This window comes from Epinephelus fuscoguttatus, linkage group LG14 (genome assembly GCF_011397635.1).
Source record: "Epinephelus fuscoguttatus linkage group LG14, E.fuscoguttatus.final_Chr_v1".
Classification (NCBI taxonomy): domain Eukaryota; kingdom Metazoa; phylum Chordata; class Actinopteri; order Perciformes; family Serranidae; genus Epinephelus; species Epinephelus fuscoguttatus.
The window spans coordinates 33419164-33437823 of NC_064765.1; the positions used below are offsets into that span (position 1 = coordinate 33419164).

Below are 18660 nucleotides of genomic sequence, written 5' to 3' on the forward strand. Positions count from 1 at the left end.
TTTGTCTCTAACCATTGGAAATGACATAAGAACACCATTATCCTCAAACGGATCTCCTATCACTTTAATACCTCTATCAAACCAGGACTGAAATATCCTGCTCCTAATACCTGGAGGAAAGTTCCTATTATTTACAAGCAGGGTTAGATGAGAAACTCCATTCTTTCTGCCTGTATGGTCACCAATTTCCTTAAATACCTTAAATGAGTTACTAAGTTCCAGGATTATCTGTTGCTCTAACTGGAGGTCTTTTTATACTTGTGAGTTCTCCCAGTATTTCCAGAGGGGTACATTCCCAAGCTTCGATAGATTCTGGTCCACCTTTATAATAGCAGTGAACCCATTCATATATAGTTAGACTGTGGCAGGCCCAGTTATAATATAAAATGTCTAATGGTAACATCTGCATGATGTACAGGAGTCGAGGCGTAACATTCATTTTTATCAAACTAATTCTTCCCATCCATGAAATTGGTAGGTTAAACCATCTATTCAAGTCAATTCTAATATTTTAAGTGTATTATAAAAGTTCAAATTAAGAAGATTTTTGACATTAGGAGTAATAGAAATGCCTAAATATGTGAATCCGGAGGTAGATAAAGAAAAGGGAGAGTCTAGCCAGTATGGTGGGTCTTCACCACCCAATGGCATGGCCACTGATTTGTCAAAATTTATTTTATATCCTGATATAGAGCCGAAGTTTTGTATAACGTATATTATAACTGGACATGATTCTTTTGGTCTGGATACAAATAATAATACGTCTTCTTTCATGTTTGTCTCATGACAGATGGAGCTGATAGACAGACAGACAGACAGACAGACAGGTGGAGCAAGTGGCAAATTGGTATGAAAGCTGGTTCAGGGCATATTTGTCCATTTATGAATAAATATGGAGTGGAAACACTCATGCACGTGCACCAAGTTCCTGTGTTGACATCCTGTCGCTAGGCTACATCTTCTTCTTCTTCTTTTTCTTCTTCTTCTACTGTTTAATGGGGACCCGCGGGACCCGGTGGGACCCAGTCCCAATGCAGCCCTCTATGTCAGAGTACAAAAGTTACCCGGGCAATGGCCCCCCTGGCCCCCCGGTTCCACAGTCTATGCTCAGAAGCCAGTAGTCTGTATTCATCATGAACCACCTTAAACAGACTTGACGCAAGTTAGCACATTAACAACACAATCCAATGTTGAAATAACAGCATATTTACCATGTGCCAGTAAACAATAACACAAACTATCAGGAAACGTTTCTGCTAAAGCGCTCAATGGCTAAAGAAAAATAATCTTACCTCCCTTTTGACTTTAGCTGTTTGTTTACTATCCTCACTTCCGTTTCACTTGTCCTGTGCTGAGCTGAACTGCCAATCAGAGTGATTTCATTCACCAATGGGTTCTTCCGTCGCCGCCGCCAATTTGACATACTGAATCAGCTGAAAAAAACCCGAAGAAGGGCAACTGACTAGGGCTACAGCCACTGACTGCCCTCATTTAAGGATGGGCAGCCGTCGGCTCGGTGTCAGGGCCTTTAAAACAATATTGGTGGAATCCTACAACTAGGCACTGCCAAAACATTAGATTTGTGAATGGTTTGTGAGGAAAGGATACCTTAACCTGCTTCCTCAACAGCTTCCACTTTTGATTTTGATGCCAGCATCACTACACAGGAGTGGGAATGTATGCACATGTGAATGGTAGCACAAATTTATTTTGTAAGACATCTTAGACTGTTCATCATCTGCTTTGGAAAACGATGAACGTTTTTAGCATGTACTTCTTTACACTAAAGAAAGGGAAACATTTGAAGTTATTTACAGGTTATTCTGCAATGGTTTTACAGGTCCAGCCCACTTGAGATCACATTAGCCTTTATGTGGCCCATAAACTAAATTTACTTTAACACCCACGGTCAGCCTTGTCTGTAGAGCTCGTTATTGTTGTTAATACTCCTCATTGGTTTAAGTGCACAGCTTGACAACAGCTTGACAAAGGCATGAGTTCAGCCCATGGTACTGATTGGCTAATCGAGTCCCCCCAGAGCACTCAATGATAGTTTTTTACCACTGTTTCCTGTCACTGTGCCAGCTAAATCAGTCAACTGGAACTCTGAGGAGTGGGTGGATTCAAAGGTCTGGACCCAGCCAGCATCTTTGGCACACCTAGATAAGCTGATAAAATACTTTTATTTTATCAGACAGCCCATCCTTTATTTACTCTCCACCATTCAGACTGGTGTACCTAATAAATCGATAAGTGAGTATGGACACTTTATCATATATATATATATACGTATATAAAAATGTTGTATGATGATATTTATTAGTGGGGTACTTGAAAGATATAGGTACTGCATACTGGCTTGCCGGTCATGCAGTTTCAACAAACTTTAATAAAAACGTACATTGTGCAAAACAATTTGGGACAATGCTGAAAAAAAGGTCCCCCCTGTTAAAAATTAACAGAATGCATACTGACAGCTTCAATCTGTTGAGCTCTGCATTGTGTTCTTAAATCAAAACCTTGTGTAAATCTTGTGGCTTATTGCTTAAATAATGACTGATTCTATAAAGTACACGGTGGTAATAGGTGGGTGGCACTTGAAGGCGGGTATAAGAATATAAGAGTAATGAGATACTCTTTTGCCATCTGAAAAAGTGCATTTGCATGATTTAGGCACCATATGGTTTACAGCCTCCACATATGTTGATCCGATGTGAGTATCAGGAACTGATGACATCGTTGTTCCTTTTTTTCTGTTGTCTTAACAGTTTCTTTTACAGTTATTGATAATCAGTGACTCAAAGTACAGTCAGTCCCTGCCCATCCAAATCGTCACTGCTTTTTCTTGCAGCAGTATTTAAACCTCAAATCCAAGGTCTCTCCTCCTCACCCTCCAGGCCCGCAGCTGTTTCTTTCTCAACACCTTCAACACTTTGCAACACTCGACTTTGCTGCAAAAATGGCCACAGCTGGTAAGGTAGGTACATATTTCAGTATGGGAGTATTCTTCTGTACAACTGTGATGTTTTAATATGATTTCCAGTGTATTGTATTATGGTCTAGTGGGTAGAAAATCAGTCATTGGAAAACAATGCAACAAACTTCACATTCATATATCTAACCTACATTTTATGAGATTCTTAAGTATCATAATGTGGATGGATGGAAAACAGCAAGCTGATACCTGACAACATGTTGCAGTGCTCTCATGTGCAGTGGTAATGTAATCCTCTTTGCACATGTATGTTTTATTTCACTCACATAAAAAAGTATGATAATGAAATAATGTAGTAATCTCTTTGTATTTCTGTCCCCTCTGCCTTGTGACATATTGCAAGTCCTCTTTTGACCCGACACACAGTTTGAAACTATGCAGGCAGTTTTGCGCAACTGTGGATGCAACTGTGGATACTGGCATAGGTGAGGGAGTTGTAAGCCAAAAAAACTCATGGTTGAAGTCCAAGAATTCACTTTAGATCCACAGAGGAAAAAAATTTACTCAGTGACACTAAATTCTGTGGACTTCAAACTGCTGCAGTTCATGTGAGGTTTGCTTCCCCAGGAGCAGCTGTGTCAGAAAAATGAAAACTTAAGTTACTATGCAATTAATAAATATGAAGCGAAGGCATCAAGGCTTTGAAAGCTTTTGAAAATGACATAAACAGACATGGGTCATGTAAATTGTTTGAATTCATATATTTTTTGTATGTATATATATTTTTTTTTTCATATAAATTCTGTTGAGATTGACTGCAATTGTTGTCTGTGACCTTCTGTAAAGCTTGCTACTTCTCATTGTAAGAATCCTCAGTCTTGCATTATTGATTATTAACCTTGATCTGTATTGAGTCCTTGTATTAGAGGAAAGTGGGCCTTGAAAGTACTTGAAAGGTCTTTGAATATAATGCTTAACAAAGTGTGGGAACTCTGGTTTCTAAAAACTGGCAAAGCACCCATCCTAGTTTGGCTGCACCCAGTAATGTGCGACTGCATGCTGGTGTCACCGCCCTGTAGGTCATCAAGTGCAAGGCAGCAGTAGCCTGGGAGCCCAACGAGCCTTTGGTGATTGAGGAGATTGAGGTAGCCCCGCCCCAGGCCAACGAGATCCGCATCAAGGTGAGAGATGTCCACTTACACATACACACTGGGATGTCTGACTGCACTGTTGGGTAAAGATTATGAATGAGAGTCTGTAATAGTAAGAGGTTATTGAAGATTTTAAGACTACATTTACCAGAAATCCTTAAAGACATCATCACACTAATGTCTTCTAATGAATGTGCAGTGGAGGTGATAAATAAGATGACTCTCCGCCAGTGATCGTACCTGGCCCAATTGCAGCACTAAGGCTTTATAAGCAAATATTTACTCTTATTCTGGTCAGAAAAGTTTATGAAAAGAAAATGCTGGAAAATAAGGACCAGTTTTTATGGCCACAGACCACAGGCCATGGTTAATGTCAAACCTCTGAATGGTTGATTAATTGTGCATGATTCACTGACGTTTTGTCAGCATTCAATTAGCATAACATTAGCTAGCTTGCCTTTGTCCGGATGATGGTGTAGTTGCTTGCTTCTACTTTAGTTAAGTAAGCCAGACATGCACTTGGGCATTTGGAGAAATGGGTGACAGGCCTGAGTGTCTACAGCAGTTATAGTTGTTTTGCTATGATTTGAGTTGTGAATACAGCTGTAAAGAAAGCACAATACCCAACTGTTCAAAAGAAACAAGCATCAGTGTTTTCTTAGTGTGGTCGTCCTCTGTGCAGGTTGTTGCAACTGGGGTGTGCCACACAGACCTGTACCATCTGTTTGAGGGTATGCATAAAGACGGCTTCCCAGCAGTCCTTGGCCACGAGGGAGCCGGCATTGTAGAGAGTGTTGGGCCTGGAGTCACTGAATTTCGACCAGGTCAGTGAAAGCTTACAACCAACAGTTTAATTTGTTTAACAGCTTGTTTTTTTTACCCCCCGTCAGACTTTATGGCAGCGATGCTAGCAATGGGTAGACCAAGGCCTATTTGTGCTACCCAGCCCAACAAACCTGTTTGTTGGGACATTTGATTTTAGGTCTTGAAAGCGTGCCCTTAAATCCTTTGACATGGCAACATTGTTTCTGAATTTCAGGAGACAAGGTGATTCCTCTGTTCATATCCCAGTGTGGAGAATGCCGTTTCTGTAAGAGTCCCAAAACCAACCAGTGTGAGAAAGGATGGTGAGCTTATCTTTGTCTTCTCATCTCTTACCTTTAGGTGTTGTCTGATAATGACACAGAACAGATTGTTTGGGTCTTTGTTTTTTAATGTTTTGGCATATGTTGCTCACCCTGACAAATACTTGTTGCACCGTCTAAAAGAAAGTGTTCAAAGCAAAAATTTAGGCTGAAGTTGTATTTTAATTTTACAAAATTCTCTGCTCAGGGCTTCTGATCGCGCTGATGTGATGGCAGCCGTAGACTCCAGGTTTACTTGTAAGGGGAAGAAGGTGCTGCAGTTTATGGGAACCAGTACCTTCTCTGAGTACACTGTGATAGACCAGATTTCTGTGGCTAAGATCGACCCCGCTGCTCCTCTGGACAAAGTCTGTCTGCTTGGCTGTGGGATCTGCACAGGATATGGAGCAGCAGTTAACACTGCTCAGGTGTGTTTGTTTGACTGTTGGGGATAGTCCAACATGTACTTTTGAAGGCTAATACCTACAGTAACAAATTCCACATACAGCACTCTATTAAACATCTGACATCAGAAATGAAACGTACTGTCTTTGACACCACAGTGTTCAGGAAGAACTAGTGTTTTAAGAATTATAAGTCCAATCTAAAGAGCCATGTTGACCAAAGTCTGTTGCACTTTAGGTGGAACCGGGCTCAACATGTGCTGTGTTCGGCCTGGGAGCTGTGGGTTTGGCTGCAGTCATGGGCTGCAAGGCTGCAGGAGCCAAGAGGATCATCGCTGTTGACATCAATCCAGAGAAGTCTGAGAAGGCCAAGGTGCTCGGCGCAACCGACTTTGTGAACCCCAAGGATCACAGTAAACCCATCAGTGCTGTGTTGTGTGAGATGACTAATGGAGGAGTGGACTACTCCCTGGAATGTGTCGGGAATGTGGGAATAATGGTGAGGCAGACAGAGAGGTTTGCATAAAGATTTGATGTTAATTGGCTCAAGACGGCTCATTATATTAAACAATCTTTCCCAAGTGTTATCTAAATGTTAAAGCACAATTTTTCTCAGCTGCTCTGCAGACTTCAAACTCCTCTGGTTCCAAGCCTACTGACTTTGTGCTGTTTCTCCATCTAGCGCAGTGCCTTGGAGTCTTGTGTGAAAGGTTGGGGTGTCAGCGTGCTGGTTGGCTGGACAGACGTGTATGACGTAGCTACCCGACCCATTCAGCTCATTGCTGGACGCACATGGAAGGGCTCCCTGTTTGGAGGTGAGATGCCCATTGGTCAATTCTGTCCATCCTCTTGAAATAATGACACAGTCACAGGTTGTCATTTGTCATTTCTGATAGGTTGTCAGTCTCAGGAGGGTAGATTTTAATAGTAATTGTACTATTATGAGCATGGGCGTAGCTGCCGCGGGGTACACGTGGGACATGTCCCCCCCACCGTATCTGTGCCCTCTGTCCCCCGCACTTTTAATAGCCGTTACAACCATTAAATTCATTTTTAACATGTGGTAACATATTTTTCGAGCCGTCTTTAAACGCACCATGAGTACGCGGTGCCAGGCGGCATACACCTGCTGTTGTGTTGTGATCTGAATCAATCACATAGACAAAACGTGTGCTGCTGGGCAGTGCTGCTGTGTGTTAACTATGTTCAGTAAACCAGCCAGCAAGAAGCAAAAAACCTTGAACAGTTTCTTCCAAACAAACTGTGTAAGTTGAGTAATGCTGTTGCATGTAGATAATGTTCGCTAAATGATGACTAATTAATAGATGCCAATGTATCAAGTTAAGCTAGTTAACAAGAATACTAATGTTATTGTCACCTATGTTAAATCACTCGCTAGCTACTTTCATGCTAGAAATAAACCCACTCCTCCTTAATTTCTGCACAGAACTTGTGCTCACTATTGCTTTGCACATATTTCTTAATCTTTATTGCCACAATATAAAGAGCAGTGTCAGGGAGAAGACAGTGGACCAGAGGCCAGCAAGGATGATCATGCAGGGTTCTCATAGGTGAGGAGAGATTGTAACTGGCTGAGAAAAAAATTCTATATAATTTCAGAGAACTAAAGTTGGTCCCCTGGTGCTGTACTGTGGCTGTTTGTGGTTATGTGGTTCTTTAGCCGCTAAGGAGAGGTGCAATTGAATGCGATAGGATGATAAATCACTCAATAGACCTCTAAACAATTTGTCCCCCTGACTTCTGAAATGATGGCTACGCCCCTGATTATGAGCAACAACAAAACCGGGTTGAGTTCATTTAGGTTTCCTGTAAGGCCACCACCTATGCTGTGATAGCAACCAAAAGGCTTCACACTTGATCTCTGCAATCATTCAATCAGTATTACTGCATTTGCTCTCAATTTATCATATGTGTGCTCTCTGTTGTTCAGGATTTAAGAGTAAGGATGGTGTGCCTCAGATGGTTAAAGCCTATCTGGACAAGAAGGTGAAGCTGGATGAGTTCATCACTCACAACATGGCTTTGGCCCAGGTCAATGATGCCATTGAACTGATGAAGCACGGCAAATGGTATGTTTACACTCCACTACACTTTCTCCACCATTCACAATTTAATAACCACCTACACAGATGAAGAATAAATTCATGCAAGTCTTCTAACTTCTGTTTTGTTTTTGCCTCACAGCATCCGGACAGTCCTGAGTGTTTCTCCACAATAAGACCACTGTGTTGCTTTCAGGGACATAAAAGTCATTTAATGACCTGCAGCTACGTTGGACTGAATCTCAATACAAAATACAATGCACATAATAAAGAGAAATTGTGTACTGTATGACCTTGAACACTCAACACTGTTCAGTGGATTAAGAGCAGATTGTGGAATCATGTGTTGACATTTAACAGATGGGATATGTGGCTTCCCTGTTTGTGTTCTTGTTAGTCAAGTAGTTTTAGCTCAGATTACACAGACCATCATGGTGATATCAATGTTTGCTTAACTTGGCAGGCAGTGTTGAAATTATTATTAAAGTCCAACTGTCATCAAATGGCATTTTTTTTGTTTTGTGTACATAACTGCTCTGTAAATGTGTCCCGTGTTCTCTGAAGACATTGTTTCAAAACAACCAAATCTGGCATGAAGCAGCAGCCTGCTACACAACAGACTTTGAACTCAGCTAATAATCTATCAGCTTCTATAAAAAAGCATATACACCATCATGTACTTTGCACTCTTAGTTATTCCTAATCACATATTTACAGTGTGCAAGCATGACTTACATTGTGATCTGAACAAAATGTTTATACGAGTCTGTACTTTACCCCCATTCAACCTCTCCAGTGTCATAGTATAATAACATCAGCAGTTCAATGTAATCTGTTGCACTGACACTTAGACTCCCAAAACCAACACTGTAGAAACACCAACCTATATTCCTTGGCATGAATAAGTACTACAGCTATTTAGGACTTATAATGTACTATGAATTAAAAGCATTTAAAAGAAAAAAGAAAATGTTGTGTCAACAAACCACGCTTTTCTACTGCTTTATAGCACAGCTCATGATCTGTCATTGGATTTTATATAACTCACCTCTTTTTTAAACAAGCAAGCAAGCAAACAAGTAAACTCGAGCTGAAAGTTTCTGGTAGTCACCATCGCTGATAACAACCCGCTTACTGTTGGCTATATTATATGTCATTTCCAGTAAATGTGACAATATAAAACATCAAATAGTGTAATTAGGTTCATTTTGTCTACTCAAAATAGATTAAGCATAGAAAGTTTCTTTTTACCAGACAATGAGTTTTTAAGGAGATGTAATTTACCTTGACGTGTTTCGACTGTCACTTCAGTCTTCTTCAGAAGCGTCATCTCTTAATGAAAAAATTGATAGCTTTATTAACACAAATGTAAATAATGGACAACAGGATACACCATCCCCTGATATAATTTGGGATACGTTTAAAGCCTACATGAGAGGAATGATAATTTCATTTTCGTCAAAGAAGAAAAATGATTTAGATTCCCAAATTAAAGATAAAGAAAGAGAAATTAAGACTTTGGAATCATGTCATAAAAAGAAGAACTGGGGGACAAATTGGCCAAAGCAAAACAAGAGTATGAACTTTTACTTTCAAAAAGAACCAATAACTATAGATTTAATTCAAATAAAGCATTTTATTTAATGGCAAATAAATCTGGTAAACATTTAGCATCACTTGTAAAGAGAATACAGTCTAGACCAACAATAATTCTCAGAGACAATGAGTCAGATGCACTCATAAGAAACAATAAACTTATCAATAGTACCTTTAAATCGTTCTATGAAATGCTGTACAAATCTGAACAAGGCAATTTAAGCGATCCAAGTTCCTTCTTAGATAGAATCCATTTAAAACAACTCTCAGAGGATAAAAGGGAAATTTTAAGTTCAGAGATTACCGGAGCTGAAAAATTACAAACAATTAAAACATTTTCACTAAAAAAAGCACCAGGCATGGATGGTTTTCCAACTGAATTTTATTCGACATTCTGGAGTAAACTGGCTCCAATATTCATTCAAATGACCAGACATATGTCAGAAAACCAGGTATTGCCCAAATCTATGTATCAGGCAATTATCTCAGTTATACTGAAACCAGGAAAATCTGGGGAATCACCCGCTGATTACAGACCTATTAGTTTAATCAACTGTGATAATAAGATATTAATTAAACTCATGAGCAATAGACTTTCAAAGATCCTACCAGACTTGATACATAAAAACCAAACAGGTTTTATTAAAAACAGGTGTCTGCAGACAAATACAAGAACTTGTTTTGGTATCATTCAGCATGTTAAAAAACACAATTTAAATTTGACTGTTATGGCGGTTGACGCTGAAAAAGCATTTGACCGCCTCAAGTGGCCTTTTCTTTTTAAAGTCTTGGAAAAATTTCCCAGAGGAATTCCTCAATTTTGTGAGACTTGTGTATAAATTCCCTAAAGCTAGAATTTTTACCAACAGTGTTCTTTCAGAGGAATTTACTTTGGAGAGGGGTACAAGACAAGGTTGTCCTCTGTCCCCGCTTCTCTTTGCTTTAGCAATGGAACCTCTGGCAGAGAGAATTAGACAAGATCAGCAAATCACTGGTATCACTATGGGAGAAGAACAATACAAACTGAATTTATTTGCTGATGATCTTTTGATGTACTTAAATAATTTCGATGAATCTATTCAACCTTTGCTTACAATATTTAATGAATATTCAATGGTGTCAGGCTATAAGATTAATTTAGGAAAAACAGAAGTAATGGCAGTAGGAAAATCCAAAAATACAGTAAATACGCTACGACAGGCATTTAAATGGACTTCTAAAATTAAGTATTTGGGATGTAAATATTAATATTAGTAAGAAACAGATATACAACGATAATTATATTCCACTACTTAACAGCATGCAATCCGAAATGAATAAATGGTCAAATCTTCCATTAAATATCACTGGAAGAATAAATTTATTTAAAATGATGTGGCTTCCAAAATTTCCTCAAAACCTGTTTTCCTATTTGTTTTCCAAAGCTGAAAAAAATACCTCTGCCAATTTTATGGTTAGAAATTTAGCAGCATCATGGAGAAAGATGAAGAGTCTTTTAAGGGAATCTATAACACTGCCGAAGCAAACTTTATTGTGGAATAACCCTTGGATAACTCTCCAGAATAAAGTGTTAAATTGGTCTACATGGCGGGAAAGAGGTATAGAAACTGTTGAAAATTTAATGAACGGTAATAAATTTATTTCCTGGACTGACTTTAAAAGCAGATATGATCAATCTAATGGGGAATTTTTCAGGTACATGCAGCTGAGGAGCTTATTCCAAAGTTTTGATTTAGAATTTTCAGGACAACATAGTGAACTAGAAAAACTTATATTCAATTCTGAAACATGTCACAGATTGACAGGCAAAGTCTATAAAATTTTGCAGAAGTCATATTTGGTTGATATTTTGTTGAAATCTAGAACTTGTTTATGGAACCAGGATTTAGGAAGGGAGGATATAAATTCCAAGTGGGAACAATGTTGGAATATAACAAGAGATATTACAGTCAATGAAAATTTACGTTTGATTCAGTATAAAATAATGTATAGAATATATTGTACCAGGGATAAAATGCATAAGTATGATGGAAAGGTTTCAAATAACTGCTTAGAGTGTGGAACCCCAGACTCTCTGGTTCATGCGTTTTGGGAATGTTATAAAGTTCAGAAGACTTGGTTGGAAATAGAGAATTGGCTATCTGAGGCTCTTGGTACGAAGCTTCATCTCCATCCATCGCTTTGTATTTTGCAAGATGTTTCAAATAATAATATGTATTTTCCACAAAAATGGATCATTCTTTTCTCATCTTTGATATTAAAGAAACTTATTCTACAACATTGGAAATTTACATATCCTCCCTCTCTTAGTCACTGGAAAAATGAACTGTCTTTTTATTTGAACATGGAAAAGCTTATAGCCACTGAAAAAAATAAAGTGACTCAATTTGAAAACATATGGGGAAAAGTATTACAAGTGTTGAGTTCATAAAGTTGTATGTTTAACAAATGTGTTTAACTAATACAGTATTCTGGTTCCTCCCACGGTTTGGGTATGAATTATCTGTGCTGATGTCATATTTAATTTATTCAGTAGGATAAATAAATAGCATGGCTTAAAACAAGGGACATCTATTAAACTGTTTAACATGAGTAAATTTAATTCGCTGGATGATTAATGTAATGTAATGATAAAGGACATGAAATTAGGAGGTTGAGCTTGTTTGTTTTTGCTGTGGGTCTGTTATAAATTTGTGTTGTGTTTTTATTTATTTTTTTGTGTAATTGTTTTGTTTGGTTTTGTTTGTGTCTGGGTTTTTGTTCTTTCGTTCGTTTGTTTTCTCGTTTTGGATGTTTTTATTATAATCGTGTATCGTGTATCAACCGTGAAATTTTTGTTGTTTGAGAAATGAAAATAAAATAATTATATATATATAAAAAAAGAAGCGTCATCTGACGTGCGTCATGACGTGTCTTTATCAGCTGGTAGTATCCCGGGGGCTTTTAGTTCACCCAAAAGACAGGATAAACATTTACAAAAAATGCAACATAATATACGAAATCCCACGCATAACATGTGGAAAAAACATACATAGGAGAAACAGGAAGAAGGAAAGGAAACACAAGATCACTAAAAGAACCATATTAGCACCAGATAATCCAAACTGGTTCTGTGAGATATAGTTCTGGCTCAATGTAGATCAAAAAGGGCCCAACATAAAAGTCATTGCAACAGTAATGTTTTTACCACCCAAGAGGGCAGTTTATCATGTTTTAACCAGCCAAGAGGGCAGTTTAGCATGTTTTTTCCACCCAAGAATGCAGTTTAGTGTGTTTTGCCAACCAGGAGGGCACTTTAGCACACGTTTTTACCACCCAAGAGGGCAGTTTATCATGTTTTAACCAGCCAAGAGGGCACTTTAGTCCGCGTTTTGGCTCCCAAGAGGGCACTTTAGCACGCGTTTTGGCTCCCAAGAGGGCACATTAGCGTGGGTTTTGGCTTCCAAGAGGGCACTTTAGCGCGCGTTTTTCAACAGTTGGGCCAAGAGGGGGGGGTGACTGCCCCCACTCCCCCCAATATCTTAACGCTGTGGCCCAGGAGGCACCCACGACTCATTTATTTTGCAAAACAGTACAGTGGGAACGCGTTTGGAGGCAGGGGCTGTGAGAAGTGGATGGCTTGTTGGTGAGTATCTTTTGTTCTAGTCTTTTATTTCAATTATTTTTAGTTAGTATTTTTAGTAAGTCTCTATTCTGTTAATGCTAAAATGTTATATTGTTTGGGTGACCGGGGATATGGCCTTTAACGGATTCATTGTAAACAGAGAAATGCTTGTTTGCTGTTAGCATGACTGTAGAAATTTAAAATATGTCGGACTTCAACAGATTTTCCTGGTCAAAAGCTGAATAACAGAAAGCCTAAGCGCAGCAGCGCTAATGATGATGTTGCTTGCTGTGGGAGAGAGACAGAGAGAGGGGAAGAGAAGATGGAAGTTGGATTTATTGCACAACATTTCTGTAAGTTATTAATAACTTACTCAGAACACTGTTTTGGCCCTTTATGATCCGCCTGCCCAAAACCCGAAATATTTTCTAAAAAGCTTACCCGTACCACCTGATCCATGGGTGGACCCCTGGGACCTGCTGGCTGTGGGTTGACCTGCGCATCACTATTAGGCAACATAGGGACTGTTGAGGGTGAAAAGTGTCCAATGTTGCACACTCAACTTTTTGACTCTGATGAATGCACCATCTGGGTACTCACAGTACACTGCATCTTGTCATATTTCTTGGTGTGAATGCACTGATGTACTCAAAATAGCAAGTATAAGCACATGAGTATCTAACATAAGACACAGAACCACTATCCCTGCAAGAAAGCAGACGTGCTGTTACCGCAGACAAACAGTATCCCCAGCTCAGACAAGCCTGCTGAGGGTTAAGACCAGTCAGAAAGCAGCTTATTTGTAAACGTCTATGAGAGCCAGTTGAGGACTTGGCTATTTTATCTGCCCCAAGGTGAGTCCATCCTACATTAGTTAACTCTTTACTGGTTGTATTTGAGACTTTTTGATGAGAATTAATCAGTGTTATCAGATGGCAAAAAAAGATTCATCTCCTGCAATTAATCAACTGGTCAACTACTTTTTGGGAGTAGCTGATGACTACTACAATGTAACAGTCATGAATGCCCTAGTTTACAGAAATGGCAAAATGAATAAATGTAAACAGGGATGGGTAAGTGTCTATGCATAATTAGAAGTAAATATATTAGAAATTGAAAATATTAGAAACTATAGTTGAAAAATATATACAAACAGTTAATGACTAAAAAATACCTTATTTGCATATTTATTTATTTTTGACTAAAAGTATTGAAATTTTGAATAAACTTGTTTTTAAGCTTTCTGATACTGTTATTTCTTTACGATTTGTGTCTTTATATGTGGGCTAGTATGGGTCAACTTTGAGGGCCTGTGTTTCCTGAATAATTGGTCATTGTGATTAATCAAAGCCCATTCTAATACCATCTAATATTGGTCAACTGGGAAAAATCATTCAAATTTAAAGGGTTGAGGTCAGTAAGTGACTGATTTGTGATGGAATACCACTGAAGTCAAATCAGTGTGCCAAGGTTTGAGGGTTTTATTTGCAGATGTGGTAATTAGGAAATATTTCAGAGTTTGAAGGCATAATCTTCAAGACTTTATCGTCTTTTGTTTAGTATTGCACTTCAAGAAGCAGTAGGTCAGGTTAGGTGCGAAAGTACAAAAACTTTTTAGCTTTAAAATGGACATGTTTTCATCAAGACAATGTCATCTTAAAATCAGAACAATGATTTATAGTTTAGCCAACCAAACTCTATACAGCCTCCACATGTAGCCCACTTTCAACATTTTTTTTCCAGTTCTTGATAACTACTGGTTCATTGTATGTTCAGTCTTTTCAATCCAAATGTTTGCATAACTGCTTTTTTTGCAGCAGTATTTGAACCTCAGATCAATGGTCTTTCCTCGCCACTGTCCTGCAGCTCTTTCTCTCTCAAATTCCTCTGCACTTTGCGACACTCAGTTTTGCTACAAAAATGGCCACAGTTGGTAAGGTAGGTACATATTTCAATATGGGAGTACTCTTATGTACAACTGTAATGTTTCAGTGAGATTTTCTGAGTATTGTATTATGGTCAAGTGTTGTAGGTAGAAAACAGTCATCAGAAAACAATGCAACAAACTTCACATTCATATATTTCACTTAAAGATTATTATGAGATTGTGAAGATGTGGATGGATGGAATACACCAAGCCAATACCCAACAACATGTTGCAGTGGTGCTCTCATGTGTAGTTTTAATATAATCCTCTTTGCACATGCATGTTTTATTTTTAATTCACATAAATAAGTTCAGTTCAAAAGTTTCAGGGTCTAGTATAAGTATAGTCAATATAGTAGGTAGAAAAGCAAAACACTTCTCATTAAAGGTATACTATGCAATTGTAGGTTACTGTTTGAAAAGAGTACTGCATGCTAAAGTAAAAGCCAACCCCAGATTTTTTCAAAGTCCCAGCCTCACCTGACAGTGTATCCAGGAACTCACCAAACCCTTTGAAATAATAGATAATAAAATACGGGCAGCTAGAGGAGTCACTGCAGATAAATACACTGCCTCAAACTTCTAGTGGGTCATAAGTGATGATTGACAGGAACTATTCTGTATTAGTCTACACATTGTCTTTTCTTTTTTTAAAGGAAAATCCTGTATAATATACCTTGAATATATTATGAATATTTTTTTTGTGCATGCTTGTTTATTTCACTCAAACTGCTTGGAATTATTATTTTTACTGCTAGCAAAATGTGTTGTCATTCAAGAATTCATCACAGTTCCACCATGGAATTAAAAAAAGGACTTAAAAAGGACCAAAACAAAACTTAAAAGGCAAACGTTTTATCGAGTGTGGCAACAACTGATTTACTCAGTGGTTTATTCAGTGATACTGAATTTGCCACCCAACATTAAAGCCACAGTGTGTAGAAATTTCTCCCATCTAACGCTGAAATCATATATTGCATTCAAACAGATGGCGCACTCTAGAGCCTCACTGTTTCAAACACGTATTGCAACAACTGTAGCCGCTGTGTACCAAAAAGCTATGATAACACTGATGAAACCATGTCATCCGATACTACATGGAGTATTCATTCAGGCTCCTACACAGACACACGCGACGCGAGTTGACAAACCCCCTCGTCACCATGCTGGCTGTGTTTACAACGTAAGACTGTTGGTGTAAATCGAAACAAACCAATAGACCTTTTTCACAGCAGACATTTTGACTAGTCATCGGAGGAAAAGCACAGGTGAAACTGATAGCATTAACAGTGGCTGAGTTCCAATTAGTGTCCCAGTAAGCTATTCCAGTGTGCCAGCATGCACAATGTCAAAGCCTGTCATGAGTGGAATGCAGCCATCATTGATGCCATTTAATACACCTGTGCTTTTCCTACAATGACGAGGCAAAATGTCTGCTGTGAAAAAGGTCTATAACGTCTTGTCTTTTGACAACTGACAAGTGGCTCAGCCTCACACACCTCATCCTTCTCCTCGCATTGCTGTGCCAATGTTTGCTGTTAGCTGCTGTTAGCAGTGTCGCTAACAGCGACGCAGTGATACAAGGACAGGGATGAGGTGTGTGAGGTTGAGCCACTTGCCGCTGTTGTGCTGCTGGCTGCTGTTAGGGGCTAACAGCTAACAGCGGCGCTGGACTGTGATTGCATTAACTGTCTCCATCAGCAGCTCTTTCTGCCTGGGAAAGGCTACCCCGATCGTTGACCCTTGTTTTTTTGAATTTGTCGGTCACATTGCCTGTCTGATTCCCTTTTGGCAATATTGGCGATGAGGATTCCGTCTCCCGTGATGCTGCATATGCACGATCCTGCATTATGCTCAAATAGTGGGACTTTGTTATGCTGCAGTTGTGCCAGGGTAGTAGTGAAGCACCTCTTGCTCCTCTCCTTCGGCTTCTCAGTCAGGCAGCGCTGGCCTGGCTCTCAACGAAAACACTGAAGGCGGGGCTGTATGTCCCTTGCTGGCAGATGTATTCTCAAGATGACTTACCGACGACTTATCTGCACAATGTACAAACATATCCGAAATTCTCCTTTTACGAGAATAAGTCAGATTATTGGTGGAGGTAATAGTACACCAGTGATGACATATTTATGAATGCACACATCGATTTTTGCCAATAAACAACTGAAAATGTCACGCATTGTCCCTTTAAATCAAAATTAGAGTGTACATTTAAATGTATGTTTGCTGCATTAGGAGCAGTTGTGTCATAGAAGTGGACACCACTTTTCTCTGTACCACTTTTAACACATACGTTTCTAGATTAGTGTTTTTCTTGAAATCAAAGTATGGAGGATAGTAACATTTTATCAACAAGGCAAGGCAAGCAGTGCTTGAAGGGTTTCTGGAAACGGCAATAGCACCTTTACAGAAACCCATCCTAGTATAGTTTAACTGTTGCAGCACCCAGTAATGTTAGATTTTATGCTGGTGTCACTGCCCTGTAGGTCATCAAATGCAAGGCAGCAGTAGCCTGGGAGCCAAACAAGCCTTTAGTGATTGAGGAGATTGAGGTAGCCCCGCCCAAGGCCAATGAAGTCCGCATTAAGGTGAGAGATGTTTATTTACACATGTACACAATCTTACTGCACTTTTGAGTTAGGGATAGTGAATGACTCTTACTGAAAAGGGAAATGATAGCCACTTGATTAATTTAGCTGCATAAAAAACACTTATACAATCACTTTATTAATCAGACAGCAAGTATGATTCCAAAGATATTTATTCACAGTGAAGCAAGCCAAATAAAACACAAATTACAATAGTTCCCACTTTGAGTGTAGTTATGTTAAAAGTCAGATTAGAGTATATGTGTGTGTGGTCTATGTTGTGAAAGGTACCTGAGTTAGTATAAAATATATTCAGTTTATGCAAGACTCTGTCTGTATGAAGCATTAGCAAACTAAAATCAATTTCACTTTGACAAAGCCAACTAACCAATAACCTGACTGCAAAATGATCACAACAATAACTCATTGATGATCTTTAAATCAATACATGTTGCACATACATTTACAAACAGTAACAGGCTTGCTTAGCATGTACTGCTGTGCTAATGCTATGCCCAGTTGTTATGTTATGTTACCAGTCCATGAATGAAGGGAAGCGTTGCTCAGCTGCACTGCTTGTTAGACAGCGGCTGTCTGTTATGGATGAGCCTGGCTTAGAGGGCTTGTGATGCCAGTTACAGTATAGTCTTTGCTGTCTTCCAATGTTGCAGATTTGAATCCTGTCATGTGAAGTCCATTGCTAACTGTATGATTATTTCATTCGTCAACAGAGCGTAGTGCTACCAAAAGAAACTGTATTTTCTTGCCTTTCTGTATTTTGTTGTTCAATATGCTTGTTTTTTTGTTACCCCACAAACTGTCTGTGTGTTCTTCACCCCAGGACAGCCCTTGGTGAACATTATGTGCTCCACTAAATTATTGTAATGTTATGATTAGTAAAGTGTTACTACACACACTTCGCACAACTGTTCAAAAGAAACAAGCAACAGTATTTTCAGTATGAGATTGTTGTCTTCTGTCCAGATTGTGACAACCACAGTATGCCACACGGACCTGTATCATTTGCTTGAGGACATGCCTAGAGACGGCTTCCCAACAGTCCTTGGCCACGAGGGAGCTGGCATTGTAGAGAGTGTTGGGCCTGGAGTCACCGAATTTCAACCAGGTTAAAGCTAACAACCTCAACAGTTTAATTTGTCTAATAGTTAGTTAGTTTGTTAGTTAGTTTTTTTCTTTTCCCTGTCAGACTCTGTGGCAGCAATGCTAGCAATGAGTAGACCAAGGCCTATTTGTGCCATCCAGCCCAAC

At 39.0% G+C, this 18660-nt stretch overlaps 1 protein-coding gene across 8 annotated transcripts in view; it reads left to right on the forward strand.

Annotated features, from left to right (window-relative positions):
- Positions 1-2836: 2836 nt before the first annotated feature.
- Positions 2837-18660, forward strand: part of LOC125900401 (alcohol dehydrogenase 1) — an 85736-nt gene continuing 69912 nt past the window's right edge. For 3 of the 8 annotated variants that reach the window (XM_049595373.1, XM_049595371.1, XM_049595372.1), the window contains exon 1: positions 2852-2977. In XM_049595373.1, coding sequence (XP_049451330.1) covers positions 2960-2977 — 18 coding nt within the window. In that variant the 5' untranslated portion in view covers positions 2852-2959. Of the gene's footprint in view, positions 2978-4014; positions 4117-4768; positions 4911-5125; positions 5214-5418; positions 5639-5852; positions 6114-6296; positions 6430-7565; positions 7705-7819; positions 8181-14690; positions 14816-17289; positions 17392-18375; positions 18518-18660 lie in introns of those variants that run through there. The other 5 variants (XM_049595370.1, XM_049595369.1, XM_049595375.1 and 2 more) reach the window with 4 other exon arrangements.